Source organism: Thunnus maccoyii, chromosome 19 (assembly GCF_910596095.1).
Source record: "Thunnus maccoyii chromosome 19, fThuMac1.1, whole genome shotgun sequence".
Classification (NCBI taxonomy): domain Eukaryota; kingdom Metazoa; phylum Chordata; class Actinopteri; order Scombriformes; family Scombridae; genus Thunnus; species Thunnus maccoyii.
The window spans coordinates 25,585,255-25,600,677 of record NC_056551.1 but is presented as its reverse complement, the minus strand read 5'-3'; the positions used below and the strand labels follow the sequence as shown (position 1 = coordinate 25,600,677).

The following is a 15,423-nucleotide window of genomic DNA, read 5'->3' as shown; positions in this document are numbered from 1 at the left end:
GAAGACCTGAGACTTCTCCTGACTCAGTGGTTTAACTGTCTCCACCTGCAGGCACATCCAAGAAGAGTAACAGAGGGACTCAGCTTCACAAATACTACATGAAACGCAGGACTCTCTTGCTGGCCTTACTGGTGAGTACTGAGAAAAGAATCTCCAGTTTCTGCTTTTGCCAGCCTGTTATCAGCCGTTCTTCATCCTCTCTTTTTACTCCTCTGTCTTCGCCCCCCCCCCCAAGGCCAGCGAGATCGAGCGGTTGACGACGTGGTACAACCCCCTCTCCACTCAGGAACTGATCATCGCCACAGAGCAGTCGGTGGAGACCAGCATCGCCAACTGGAGGTCCAAATACATCAGTCTGACCGAGAAGCAGTGGAAGGACAACGTCAACCTGGCCTGGAGCATCGCACCTTACCTGGCCATGCAGTTACCAACCAGGTCGCCACTCTCACTGTTTATTTAGTTTTCTAACAACAGGATCAGACAGTAAACCTCTTAAATCAGCCATCTCTGATAAAGAAACTTGGCTATAAATCAAAATATTTATTGATCTACTCAGGAAAAGGGATGAATGGGAAACACTCAGCATATATACATATATAAAATGAATGGATGGATGCATGAATGAACAGGTAAATTAAATTAACAAGTTATTGCTGATTTAATGAATGTGAGGGGCCAAGACTCTAACTGCAGCCTATAAGAAATCATTTTTATTAATAGCTCTTGCATCAACTCTGAGACAGAGGTATGGTAGATGGTTTTCCTACTGTGTCCTTGGTGATGATGGTTATCCTCGGGTCGCCAGGGTAACAGCCAGATGAGAACCGTCGCAGCAGGTTGAAGTAAAACAGCTTCAGTTCGCTGTTTCTCAGGAGGATGAATCCAGTCTCAGACCAGCTGAGGCAGCGTAGTGGACACACACACACACACACACACACACACACACACACACACACACAGACACACACACACAAAGCAGAGAAGCGTCTCAGTCTCGGTGCGTTCAGTGGCGGCCTGCAGAGTCGAATGCATGGAGCTCTAAACTAATCAGAAGAGTCCTCGGAAAAGTTTAACTACACGATTAAAATAGAAGATTACAAAAATAATAAGATTATTCAGATGTCAGCAGCATGGATAAACTGTTACTGATTATTTGTTTTTAATTCCTTGTTGCCAGGTTTAAGAATGACGCCATTGTTGCCGAGGTGACCAGACTGGTCAGACTGGACCCCGGAGCGGTCAGTGATGTTCCTGAAGCTGTGAAGGTGAGATCACGTCAGCTAACCAACTTTAGATATCTTGTCTTTTTATTTGTGTGAATGAATGTTAATATTTTCTTTCAGTTCCTGGTGACGTGGCACACCATCGACGCCGATTCTCCTGAGTTGAGTCATATCTTGTGTTGGGCTCCGGCGGACCCGCCCACCGGTCTGTCCTACTTCAGCAGCATGTATCCTCCTCATCCTCTGACGGCTCAGTATGGGGTGAAGGTGCTACGCTCCTTTCCTCCGGTAAGTCACACACACCGAGCTTCACACAGAGCTTCTCTCTGTGCTTCCTCTGTGCTGCAACAACTTTCTTATCAATACGTTTGTTTTTGTTTTCTCTTCTCAGGACGCCATCTTGTTTTACATTCCTCAGATTGTGCAGGCTCTCCGTTACGATAAGGTAAACACTGAGACTTTATACCACCCGCAGAGATGAAGAACAGAGCACACACTGTGATCTGTGATAAGCTGTGAGATCTTTTGGTTTTTACAACTTACTGAGTACAAAGTCAAGTCAAATTTATTTATATAGCACATTTCATACAGTAGACGTAAACTCAATGTGCTTAAAAACAAGTAAAGATCATACATAACCAATATATTACATTAACATGACATATATAAAACAAATAAGATAAAACATAAAATAAGATGTTACATATATAAAAAAACATAAGACAGCATAAAAAAAATTAGAAGGTGAGAAGGTATTATTATTATCATTGTTAAAAGAAATAACAATAATAATAATACTGTTTCTAAAAAGGTTTTACCCATTAACCCGACTAAAAACACAGTTCCTATAGTAGTACTGTAGTCCCTCCTTCTTATCAAGAGGTTCATTATACTGTATTTATTTTTATTTTGAGAATTAAGTCACAATATTTCAAGAAAAAAGTCACAGTTTTTGACAAAGTTGTAACATCTCAAAGTCGTTTTTTTTAGAAAGTCGTATTTTTTTGGAGAATCCTAATATTTCAATAAAAAAGTTAAGAATTTCAAGTAAAAAGTATTTTTTTTTTTTGTTGAGAAAGTCGTAATATTTTAAGAAAAAAGTTATAATTTTTCAATAATGTAATATTTCAAAATGCAAAACATCTTTTTCTTTGAAAAGTTGTAATATTTTAACAAAAAAGTCATGAATGAAGTCAGAATTGGTTGCTTTGAGAGTAAAATCTTCTCCTTCGACAATTTGGGATTATGTTTTTGTTACATAACTGTGGCCCTAATACTCAGTAGTAAAGGATTAACAGATGAGGCAAAACAGAAAATGAATGTGTGATTATTTCGATAATTGATTAACCATCATTTAACGGTAGGAGGTGAAGATTTTCTACATTTGAAGAAAAGAAGTCATCTTAGACTCTGGGACAGTTTTCACTATTTTCTGAATTTTTTTAGACTAAATGATTAACGAGTAAACCTGAGTCCAGTGAATCAAGTCCAGCACATCTTTAATAACTTTCTGCTGGTTTTATAGACATTTAACAGTAGTGATATTGAACTGTGACGCTCTGTCCTGCTCAGATGGGTTACGTGAGAGAGTACATCCTGTGGGCAGCCCAGAAGTCTCAGCTTCTCGCCCACCAGTTCATCTGGAACATGAAGACCAACATCTACCTGGACGAAGAGGGACACCAGAAAGACCGTGAGTAGAGACGCTACATCAGAATAAACTCTACTGTTTCTAATGTGAACAAGAGCAGCGGTGGTTTCTGTGATCTTTTCCTATTTATGTGTAATTACATCGTTCTGCCTGATGGGAAAACCCTTATCAGGCCTAATTATATCTAATTAAGTCGATGTAATCACACTCGTTGCTCATTAATCTTTCTGTATAGCTGACATCGGGGAGCTTTTGGAGCAGATGGTCGAGGAGATCACAGGATCTCTGTCGGGTCCGGCCAAAGACTTCTACCAGCGAGAGTTCGACTTCTTCAACAAGATCACCAACGTCTCCGCCATTATCAAGTAAATCAGTCACATCCCGGCTCCGTAACAAAACAAAGGATGTGTGATATATAAACACTAATGTAATTTTTATTTTCCAGGCCAGTTCCAAAGGGAGAGGAGAGGAAGAGGGCGTGTCTGAAAGCTCTGTCGGACATCAGAGTCCAGCCAGGTAACGCACACCTCCACGTTTTATCCACCAGTATGTACAGGAGGATCAATCACATCGACCAAAATCAATTTCAGTGTGCATATAAGCATGTTAGTATTGATTTAAAGGGGACATATCATGCTTTTTGTGATTTTTTTTTTTTTTTAATGCTGTTATGATGTCGGATGTCTACGTTAAACACGGTCAAATTTCCAAAACTTGAGTAAAGTCAAATAAAGGCTGAAACTTTGTTTGGCAACTTTCATTCACCATAAACATAAAAAGATAAAGTTCTCAGCAAAGTTAGTCATAAATGTTGAATCGCTGCTTCTGTGGTCTTCACTCCCCGCAAAATTAACAAGCAGAAATACGGACAGCGCCCCCCTCCCACATTGTGGTGGGAGGGGATATTACACCCATAGTGATAAGAACTACCATAGAGAATGAATAGAAGAAGCTGAGAGAGTTAAGTTCTCCTGTTCCTGCTGCACCCGCGGGGTCGGGCGCTACGTCCCCAGCGGCCCCCTACTGAGCGTGGGCCCCGGGGCGGCCGTCCCCTCTGCCACCACGGTCGCTCCGCTTATGGCCTCATTCAAAAACAGCTTGTTGAAGCAGGTTAATATGGCAAACTTCAGGTGAGAGGCAGGTAGTCGGCTACAAGCGAACCGAAGCAAACTCCGAAGCGAACAGACGAGGGCTTTGAAGGTTGTACCATTTCAAGGAAGGGGCGGGGGGGGGGCTCTTTTTATATAGTAGATAAAAACATCTAATTTACCTGAATTGAGTGAGAGGGTACATACAATGAAAAAACCAACGGCGAGCCTGTCCATAACTAATTTATATATTTTTTCAATTTGTGTTAAAATCTAATAATGTGATAATTATCATGACATTTTTATCAGCCTTAATTTCGGAGGCCCCCGCGCTCTGCGTACTCTGCGTATGCGGAGCGACGGCACTGGAGTGGGCTCTTCGGGATGGGGGGCGGGGCTTAAAGAGACAGGAGCTAAAACCGCCTGTTTGAGACAGAGGCTGAACTGAGGTCTGTCTCTTCTTTTCTAGGCTGTTACCTACCGAGTAACCCTGAAGCGATAGTCCTGGACATCGACTACAAGTCTGGAACACCGATGCAGAGGTGACGACCTGATGAATCGCTGCTAAAGGCGTTGATCTCGTGCCTGTCTGTCCTCTCTGTGTTTATCTCACGGGAGTGTGTTCTCTGTCTTCGCAGCGCCGCTAAGGCTCCTTATCTCGCCAAGTTCAAGGTGAAGCGCTGTGGGGTGAGCGAGCTGGAGAGGGAGGGTCTCCGCTGCCCCTCGGACTCTATGGAAGACGGAGAGGAGAATCCAGACGGGTCGCGTAGGGTTTGCTGGCAGGCTGCCATCTTCAAAGTGGGAGACGACTGTAGACAGGTGCGCTTTCCTTTCAATCACTGAACTCAGTTACTGGGACGCGTCAGTGCAGGAAACTAAACTCCTCTTCCTGCGATTCTCTCGCATACTTTCTCTCCTCTCCAGGACATGCTCGCTCTGCAGATCATCGGGCTTTTTAAGAACATCTTCCAGCTGGTGGGTCTGGATCTGTTTGTCTTCCCCTACAGAGTGGTGGCCACTGCACCAGGGGTAAGACTTAACGTCCCATTACGAACTCCAAATCCAGTATTCCTTTATCTACATCTCCATCACCCAGTTAGATTTGTTTTTTTCATAGCATGGATCTTAGTTTTGTGGCTTTGGCCATTATTTCTTATTAGTTATGATTACCAGTTTGACTGTTGAGATAGAAACACGCAATCAGTGTGCAAAACACACACATCTTTCTTGTCTAATAAGTAAAATATACTTAAAGTAAAACATTTCAAGCCCAAGTCAGGCCAATAGGTATCAAAGCAGGGAAGCAGAGATATATGAACATGACAACACTGTTGCACACAGATGCACCTCAGATGAGACAAATCTGGCACAACAAAGTCTAAACATGTAAAACATAAAGCTTATTTTTGGAGGTGATGTAAAGGGTGTAAATACCCAGATTTTCCATCATAAACATCCTTGCATCATAAAACTGCTTGTATAGTAGGTTAAAACTGATCCTGATGAAAAAAGATCAACTTGAACTGAACTGAATAACTGAAAGCAATGAAAGCTCTTAACAATTAATGTTATTTTCATAATCAGGTGTTTATTGACTCGTCTTTATTTCCTCAGTGTGGCGTGATCGAGTGCATCCCAGACTGTAAGTCCAGGGACCAACTCGGCAGGCAGACGGACTTTGGGATGTACGACTACTTCCGTAACCAGTACGGCGATGAATCCACCCTCGCCTTCCAGAAGGTGTGGAGGTTTAACCTTCTGTCCGTCAGGCTTTAAAGTCGCTCTAATCAATATTTTTATATCAACAACGGGTCAGATTACTGTGTGTAATGTGAACGGTGTCGCTCGTAGTGATGAACCCACAGAGAATTATCACCAATTCTGCAGTTCACCTCAACTATTTAGCATCTTTCAGCTCATTGTTTTGGGTTAACGGAGCTTAGTTCATCCTCAGGGGAGCAAAGTGTAAATCGGTATCTATGGGGTAGTTAAGTCTGTATATAGTACCCAGGTAGACCCAAGGAGTATTTAACAAAATATGAGAGGGGTAATACCAATTACCTAAGAAGACAGGCACACTCAATGAAGAAAAGTACAACTTATTGATGAGGAAGAAGTATTGTATCTTGTATTGTATTTGAGTATTATGATATAAGTGCTATTCAAAGTCCAAAACCAAATACAAAATGATGTAAGTCCAAGCATCCTTCCCCGAACCGTAGCGAGCTATTTGTCTTCATATCTTTATATATATACACATATGCAACACGAGCTGATTTATGCCCCTGTGAGGTCGGTGATAACAGGATATGAAAACTGATATATGGACATGAACTATCTGGAAAGTCCCAGAAAGTCCTGTAAGTTAAATCATATACACACACAGGTCAGGCTGTAACTGGTTTAAACACATCCTCTTCTCTTCAGGGTTAATAAAGTTCAACAGAATCACTCAGAGGGTACGATAGAGGTTATAAGAGTTTACTAAAAATACACTAAAAGTTGACTTAAGTGTGAAAAAAACCCATTTTATTTAACTGAAATAAGAATAATAGTAATGAAACATGTAAAACCAATAACTCAGGCATAAAGTACATTTAGTCAGGACTTTTAATAAAGTCCTGGACTAGAGTTCATTCTTCTTGGGGGTCAAAGACAAGGGGACACTATAGAGCTATAGAGCCCTCTTTAACAAGACCAAAGCAGCTAAAGGAGACTGAATATTGGACTTTAAGTTGTTAGATTGACTGATACACGACTCCAAATGAATGCTGATGTTTCTCTGTGTCTGCTGGGCAACAGTTGGATAACACAAAACACACAAAACTCTCTCTTCAGTCTCCGTTGTCTTAGATATCAAGAGACGAGCATAACAAGGTCTCTTTGAATCTCCAGAACTGGTTCATCAGGCATCTCTTTTAGTGTGACAAAGGTTATACAGTTGACCTCACATGGTGACCTTACACTGATTCAGCGTTTCGTACATGCTCAGTAGATTTCCACCACACCACCAAGTGGCCAAAAAAAAAACAATGAATGCAGGTTTGATCTCTTACTGTCAAAGATTACTGATGGAAAGATTATAGAAGAGACGCATCAGTGAGCTGACTGAGCTGTAAATGTGTGTGATTGTATAATCTGAACAAAGCAGAGTTTCAGTCCATCACCGAGGCGTCGTTAACGTCCCGTTCTCCTTCCACAGGCTCGGTATAACTTCATCCGCAGTATGGCTGCCTACAGCCTGCTGCTGTTCCTGCTGCAGATCAAAGACCGACACAACGGCAACATCATGCTGGACAGCAAGGGCCACCTCATCCACATAGGTATGATACAGTCTGTAGACGACATGGCCTCAGTCATTGTGATAGACTCATAGTTCATTATTCCTCATATTCATTCACTGGTTTTTTGTACAGAGCAGCAGTGATGATTATTGTTTTTCTCCAGACTTCGGCTTCATGTTTGAGAGCTCTCCCGGCGGTAACCTGGGCTGGGAGCCAGACATCAAGCTGACAGATGAGATGGTGATGATCATGGGAGGCAAGATTGAAGCAACACCTTTCAAATGGTTCATGGAGATGTGTGTCAGAGGATATCTGGCCGTACGGTAAGAAATAGCAAAAATAAAGGGCTGTAGTAGTTCTTGGAGAGATACTTCAAGATGGTTTCTCTGTGGGGTTTGTAGCTCCAGGTTACTTTAATCGTCCTGGTTCTCTGAGTAGAATGAGTGAGACAAAGATCATTTTTATGTTATGGCTAAAATTGCCGTCTTTTTCTGTGCAACTTATAACAAATTCTTGTTATTTGTGTCTTCTCTCATCATACAGACCCTACATGGATGCAGTGGTTTCTTTAGTGACCCTCATGTTGGATACTGGACTACCATGCTTCAGAGGACAAACCATTAAACTCCTCAAGTAAGTTCAACAGCAGGACTTCCTATATACTAAATTATGTTATAAATATAACAAGTAAAGAGTGAATATGACTGTAGCAGACAGAGCCAGATGTGTTGTGAAAGTGTTTCCAGCGTACATACGGGATATTTTATTAAAAAGATCCTTTTTTAATATTTACCTGAAGAGATGACATAGATACAGATTTGTCTTTATTATGCTGTTTATCATTTCTGCTGTATTTAAGTTTTATTGACCTGGAAAAATAAAATAAATTGAAAAGCACATTTATCAATCAAACCTTATAATTGTGTCATAAACATGTTTTATTTTGTATGACAAATGTTTTTATTTTAATCTTTGGTGTTAATTTGACAAAATCCTTAAAAGAAACTCACTAGCTTTAAAGCTCTGAAACAAGCTGAGTAAGTGCACCTTGAGTTCAGTTTTTTTGGGTCAAACTACTGTTTTCAAGATCAAAAATTAACTTTGGTGTTAATCTTTTCAGATTGCTCTGTTTGCTCAGACTTAATAACTATTCATAACCAATTTTATGGGTCTTTTAGGAGAGGCAATACTCTAAAATCTTGTTTTTTAAGTTTTTTTAAAGTTGTTTTAATCAATATTTTTATGTTAACTATGGATCAAATGACTGTTTTGGAGTCTTTCAGCTCATTGTTTTGTTCAGTCTCACTAGCCAGCAAAGTTAACAACTAGCTGGTGAAAAAATCAAAAATCTAGCAGCCAAAGAACCAGATATTTTATTCAGGAATTAGTCAGAGACCAAAACAAAGCTCTAAATGAATGCTAACGTTGTTCTGTCGCCTCTGACAACATGTCAGTGTTGTGTTTACGTTGTGTTTTTCTGCCCCCGAGTGGCCAAAAAATAAACATTAATGTGTATCTTTTTTTCTCTTTAATCAGAGGACGGTTTAATCCTCAGATGAGTGAGAAAGAAGCAGCAGCGTTCATCATCAAAGTCATTCAGAGCTGTTTCCTCAGTAGCAGGTAAGAAAAGACTCATTCTCTCCTAATATTTTGTCCCCATCATGTATGTTAATGTGTTGGACGAAATAGTTTAGTTTATTTGTTTGACATGAAAATCACACTAGCATCGGAACTGCAACATACAGTTATACACAAGCACCAGATGCACCCTAACCCTAATCCTAAACACTAAATTACAACACCTGTCCACAGGAGGCTTTAGGTTAGAATATAAAAGTTAAAATGTAAAGAAGAAAAAAAAGATGAGAGTAAAAAAACAAGAATACATGCATAAAAAATACAGATGTGTCCATACAGGGGCACAGATGTGTCCATTAGCTATGAGAACAATGTTGTTATATTAGGAACCGTGTTAAATATAATGAACTCCAGTAAACGACCAACACCAATACGACCTCAATAATAAACATAAAGTAGAATTATAGTAGAACCTTTCTGACAATGTCAACAAGAAGCTTCTTAAAAGTAGAATTCACAGCAGAGCTGTTATATTGGATTACATTAGATTACACAGCTGTTCCTAATAAAGTGCCTTGTGATTGTATATTTTATTGATTATATAATTTTGAATAATTAGCTTATTACACAATAATAAGACCATGATGATGATTATACAACTTCTGTTATTATATTATATTGTTATAAACACATAATAAAACACATTCCTACCAGTTAGCATAACTATGTTTGTCTTCTACTGCTGTAGAAGAAAGTCTCTTGTGTTATTATTTTATAAAACTAGTCAGATATTTGCTAAAATTTGGGCGCAAGCTAATCACAAACAGCTGATGTTGATGTACACAAGGCAAGGCAAGTTTATTTGTATAGCACATTTCAACAACAAGGCAATTCAAAGTGCTTTACATAGAGCATAAAAGGCATTAAAACAGAATATAAAAGCAACACAAGTAAAAAGACATATAAAAACAATTAGTGCTTGTATTGGACCATAGTCCCCTGGTGATACGGTTATGTAAATTTGTGTGTCATCCGCATAACTGTGGTAGCATATTTTGTTGTTTCCCATAATCTGAGCTAGTGGGAGCATGTAGATGTTGAACAGAAGAGGCCCCAGAATGGAGCCTTGGGGAACTCCGCATGTGTAATTAATGTGTATTTACCTATAGACACAAAGTAGTCCCTGTCCTTAAAGTAGGATTCAAACCAGTTTAGCACTGTACCAGAAAGTCCCAACCAGTTTTCCAGTCTGTCTACTAATATGTTGTGGTCGGCACTGAGATCTAGTAATACTAATACTGTAATTCTGCTACTGTCGGTCTTTAAATATATCAACATCTCCTTACTTCTGGTGCAGACAGGAAGTTAACAGACAAAATTACAGAGTCGGAGCACTTCCATGTTGCTGAAACACATATTTTAACCTTCTCACTAAACATATTTTTGATATCTTGTTTTCAACAGGAGCAAAACGTACGACATGCTGCAGTATTACCAGAACCAAATTCCTTACTGAGGATCTCCTGCCGGGCTTCTTCTACTGTACGTCCGCAAACGCAGACGTCTCTACGCAAGCAATGCAAAATCTTCCTCTTCTTCTTCTGGGTGATTTTAATAAGGTGGAGGAAAGCACCTTCCATGAGTTTAATATCTTTAACTTTGATCTCCAATTTTATTCAGCATAAGATTTTGTAACGTTGCATCAGAAGTTTCGAAGCAATTCTTTAGTTAATTTGAGAGTAAAGAACAATAATAATGTGTGACTTTTACCAGAAGAGGTATTTGAATCACCCTTTAGGTATTTTTCTTCTTGATGCTGTTATTTGTTACTCAGCAAACACTAAAACAACACCGTCACCCTCAAGGAGGATGGCCATAAAGGGAGCCATATTTACAGTGTTTGTGGAGGCAGCTGTTACTACCATTGTTATCATTTTGTTACTATGCTGTTTATTCACTTTTATGCACTTTATAGATCACAGTGTTTTATTGCACCTGCCTATGATCGCGAGCTTAAACAGAGATTATATATCAGAAAATCAGAGATTAAAACAACCGATCAGTAAAAATTTAAGTATTTTTTTTTTATTTACTGTAGTAGAACAAGAACCAGCATAGTCAGATCGATCAGAAATCAATGCAGGAATCAATCTAACCTAACAGTAGTGTTTAGAGACGTAAAAGGTAATCAATCGTAATCATGCTGTAGTATTTGCTGTAGAAGTCGTCGTACTGTAGAATCACATCAGCGTCACAGGGTTTCTGTGATTTACGTAGAACTTGTAGAGCTAAACGCAAAAAAAAAAACATATTTATCAGAAGGTTTTAAAATCTTTTAACTGTGCTACTTTTAATGCTTCTCAAAGCCGGTCATCACGTCACATCGCTTCATGTCAGCTGTGAGCTTAAATTAGTTATATGGAGGCGTTTTTTTGTTTGTTTGTTTGTTTGTTTGTTTGTTTTTTTACAGTATGGGATGTTAACAATTTGTAATCTGGAGCTTCATTTAAGAATCTGTAAGTTTCCGTCTCGTGTTTCCGCTTTGTTTTTAGAAACCAGTTTTGGATTTATGTGATTTTTTAAAAAAAAAAAAGACAACTAAATGTCGTCATTGTGGGACCGACAAGTATGGAATAAGCGGCACCAGTATCGCCCCAGTTTGTGCCTCTCATGTATTACAAAGACACTCAAGTCACAGAGCGAAGCATCTGAAAAATAAACCTGTTGCAATCTGTGAAAAACCCAAAAGGTCATTTAACAACAATGTTAAATAACACAGTTCTGAAGGTTTTTCCAGAAGACTCCACAGACTGTATGCTAATATCGGACGTAGCCGCGGTGACGGCACCAGTTGGTTTGTGGACTTATGTTTTGATCCTCGAGTTTAGCATTTTGGGAGCTTGAGGAGCTCCACAGGGTCCAACTAACACCCCTACGCTGCTTTATCATCTATTTTACTTTAAATGGGACCATAATTTACTAAATAAACATCACGCTGTATTGAAGAAGACTTGAAACTAGTGATTGAGACTATAAACTCATTAGGAAACAAATCAAGTGAGAAGTAGGGTCATTTTCTCATAGACTTCTATACAATCTGACTTGTCTTTGGAGCCAGTGGAGTCGCCCCCTGCTGGCCATTAGAGAGAATGCAGGTTTACAGCACTTTAACATTGGCTTTCTTATTCAGGCAGCTGGAAATGACAGATCTTGCTATTTTTTTAACACACATGCAAAATATGAACACATTATTTTGTGTGAAATTGCTAAAGAAAAACTAACTTCATGTAAAAATTGAGCAAGAACATGTTTTTTCCTGCTACGTCTTTATTTGGATTTGATGCAACTTGAGAAACAGTATGAAAATCTTCTTTTTTTATCGTGCAGCTGATGGAATATTTTTCATCCAGATGATTAGAAGAGTCTTTGTGAATACCTTCAGAAAATCATGTGTTTAAACTCCGTGACCTGAATATAACAATACATGTAACACATGAGAAGCATGAACTGAGGTTAACTCTATTTTATCTTTAAGGGAATATAAAATACAGCGATGTACTGACCCTCAACTCAAAAAAAATCTCACTACTGTGTTTGAAAATACCAACACTACCTGAACATTACTTGAAAAATGTTTTTAATCTAGTAGCGTGCTCCCAAAAAACAATCTAGTTTACACAAGGCAGCAAACATATCTGATACTGGGAATCAGATCATCACCAGTATGTTGAAACACACTTTCTTGCAGGATTTTACTTGATTTAACTGCTGCGCTTGCTGTGTTGCAAACAAGCTGTTTGAAGGTAACTGGAAGCAGTAGAAACAAGCAGAAACAGAACTTGTTTCAATGTCTAACACGTTAAAATTACAGGTTTGCTAAGTTCCTGTAGTGGGAAAAATACAGCAGGAGCTCATTAAAGCTGCTCTACATCAACAACCTGCATGCTTCAAATAGAAATAGAGATACATATTTCGCCCCTGTCTGATAAAATACATCAGAATCGAGGGCGTTCTTCATGTGTGCATACCCTTTACGATGCGTCTAACTGTTTGGAAACATTCCTCTTTGTGCTGTTTGAGTTCTCGGGTTTGGGTTTTGTTGGATGATCTTTAACGATGCAGATGATTTTACCTTAAAAAGCCATTTCTCCTACCCTTGGTAGAAACACAACTGTAGTAATACTTGACAATGAAAACCCCCCCGTTAACCTTATGCAATATATTCATGTATATTGATAACTGTATTTGTGTGTGTGTGTGTGTCGTGTTCAACAGATGAGGGTCGCTACTGTATAATTCCTACCATCCTGATCCTTGTGTTGCAGCTGTTGTTACATAACTGAAGGGTTGAACCTGAAGTGTTTAACGATTTATGGAAAGAGACTCGAAGGGGCTTTGTATCGCTGTGATCAATTCTTGACGAAGCCATTTTAACGTTTTTATTGAATTAACGGTTATTTTAAATCTGTAGATCATCCCTTTACGTCCATCTGTTATCTGTGAACCAGAAGTGTTGGTTTAAAATGTAATATATATATATATGTGTGTGTGTTGGTTTTTGTTTGTTTGTATTTGCTCAGTTTGTGGCAACATCATTGCCAGTTCAGATGATGAAGATCATGTCTTTTATTCTGAAAAATGTGTTAAAACTTCTTATTTCCAGATTAAAATGCTATACGTGTACATTTCATCAGTGTCGGATATGTTTTACTTTTTTTGGTTGTTTTTAACTGATAAAACTGAAGCAGAGGATTCAATTTTTCAGTAGTTTCGACAATAATTTACCGCTCAGTCATTTCAAAATGTTTTTTTATTGGGTCTCACTTCTCATTTTGCTTCCAGCTTTCTTCGCCATGACCACTGTTTTTTTTTTTTTTCTCCTTTGCAATGAAAACAATCCATTAATTTTACTTGTACAGTTCATCATAACTGTGTCAAATATGGGCTTTTGGGCTGTTAATATAACTTAAGCAGAAGATTCAAAACATTTGACAGGTTGTCAGTAACAACAATAATTTACTGCTCAGTAATTCCAAATTAAAAGGCTTTTGGGTCTCGGTTGTTATTTTGCTTCCAGATTCTTTGCAGGAAATATGGTGATGAGTGCCATTTCATGTATTTTACATTTTACTTCCTTCCTTTACTTCTACTTATACATTATAGTTGCTTCAAATATAATAAATTTTAGTTTTAAAGTGAAGTCTTTAGTTTTATCATACAGAGTCCAGACAGGAAGTACTTGGGCAGTTACATGTTTTTTGTTCTTTAAAATAAAATAATGGATATTACATTAAAATGCTAAACCTTGGCGTTAATTTGAGTAGGTTTCCATCAATATAGAAAGAACTTTTAACACATAGTGCTCAAAGTTTAGGGGTTCAAACTTAATTGGACATAAAGTCAAACAAGATCATCATATTTAATACTTTGTTGAGGATCAGTTGCAGTCAGTGATCAATTTTTATAGATTCTACCCAACTGTTGATCTTGGTGAACCGACTATGTGACGACTCTGAGCTCGTTTTAGCCACCTCTTCCTCCCTCTTTCAGGCTGTTCTGTGTTGTTGTCAAACCTGTATCAATGGATTCACAACAAAATTTCCCACAAAAATATGATTTTTAATGTTAGATTTGGCCAAAGTCATGGGATTTATGAGGAGATTTCACAAGAAGCGTACTTTAAAATCCTCCTCTCCAACTGCTCCTGGTGATGTCACTCCCTCAGTGCTGTGAAACATTCCGCAATACACACTCATTATAAAATCACAGGACGAGAAAGAAGAGACTTTAAAACTCACACTAATATCTCAAAAACAGTAAAAGATAGAAAAAACATGTAAATTCAAGATTTGTAGGTCAGTTTCGTGATTCAATTAAAGTTCAAATGATATCTCTATCTAAAACTATGTGGAAGCAGTAAATGTTCAAGTAGATGTGGGTTCGCTCACACTAACAGTATTTTTCTGTGTCCAGCTGCAGTTACTTATTGTCTCTACATACCTGACAGTACACATTTCAATCAAACTTTCAAAATAAAAGCACACCACATATCCCTCATTTTTAAAAAGCAAAATGATCAGATTCCGACGGGCCAGAGTGCGAGGTCCCGACCAACGCTGCTTGCAGCTTTAATTGTTATTTTTATTATTACTGGCACCCATCTTGGTTTGGTTGTTTAGCCTTTGTTAATGTCAGATGTAATTTTAGCGGTTTTACAGGTTTCATAGCATTCAGTACCTGCACCACACCACTGATCTCTGACCTCACACTTAATGTTTTTATATCTTTAATTATCTGTTACTGTGTGGACGCCCCTCCTTTTGTTATGGCCTGAACGAGCCAGGCATAACAACGACCTTTGATACCTCTGATAGATTTTTGCTCTTTTCCAGCCTTTAAATGGCAACTATCAACTCTGAGCCATGTCTGAGCTCTTTTGTTTATGAAAAAACGATGAAACGACACACAGCCAAGTGTCTAATTACTTTTGAATCCCTAAGCTTTGGACACTATGTGTTAAAAGGGCGATACCTCCCACACAGTTCTTTCTATATCAATGGAAACCTGCTCAAATTCAAGCTGAGACTCTGCACTTTCAA

At 38.7% G+C, this 15,423-nt stretch overlaps 1 protein-coding gene across 1 annotated transcript in view; it reads left to right on the top strand.

Annotated features, from left to right (window-relative positions):
- pi4kaa (phosphatidylinositol 4-kinase, catalytic, alpha a) overlaps positions 1 to 11,404 on the top strand; it is a 30,727-nt gene extending 19,323 nt beyond the window's left edge. Inside the window, exons 38-54 of the mRNA XM_042394748.1 lie at positions 52 to 131; positions 236 to 435; positions 1,178 to 1,265; positions 1,344 to 1,511; positions 1,615 to 1,668; positions 2,796 to 2,916; positions 3,110 to 3,239; positions 3,320 to 3,390; positions 4,432 to 4,504; positions 4,601 to 4,781; positions 4,887 to 4,991; positions 5,577 to 5,702; positions 7,165 to 7,285; positions 7,410 to 7,569; positions 7,790 to 7,879; positions 8,783 to 8,866; positions 10,289 to 11,404. Coding sequence (XP_042250682.1) covers positions 52 to 131; positions 236 to 435; positions 1,178 to 1,265; positions 1,344 to 1,511; positions 1,615 to 1,668; positions 2,796 to 2,916; positions 3,110 to 3,239; positions 3,320 to 3,390; positions 4,432 to 4,504; positions 4,601 to 4,781; positions 4,887 to 4,991; positions 5,577 to 5,702; positions 7,165 to 7,285; positions 7,410 to 7,569; positions 7,790 to 7,879; positions 8,783 to 8,866; positions 10,289 to 10,340 — 1,904 coding nt within the window. The 3' untranslated portion in view covers positions 10,341 to 11,404. The remainder of the gene's footprint in view (positions 1 to 51; positions 132 to 235; positions 436 to 1,177; positions 1,266 to 1,343; positions 1,512 to 1,614; positions 1,669 to 2,795; positions 2,917 to 3,109; positions 3,240 to 3,319; positions 3,391 to 4,431; positions 4,505 to 4,600; positions 4,782 to 4,886; positions 4,992 to 5,576; positions 5,703 to 7,164; positions 7,286 to 7,409; positions 7,570 to 7,789; positions 7,880 to 8,782; positions 8,867 to 10,288) is intronic.
- The last annotated feature ends 4,019 nt before the right edge of the window (positions 11,405 to 15,423 follow it).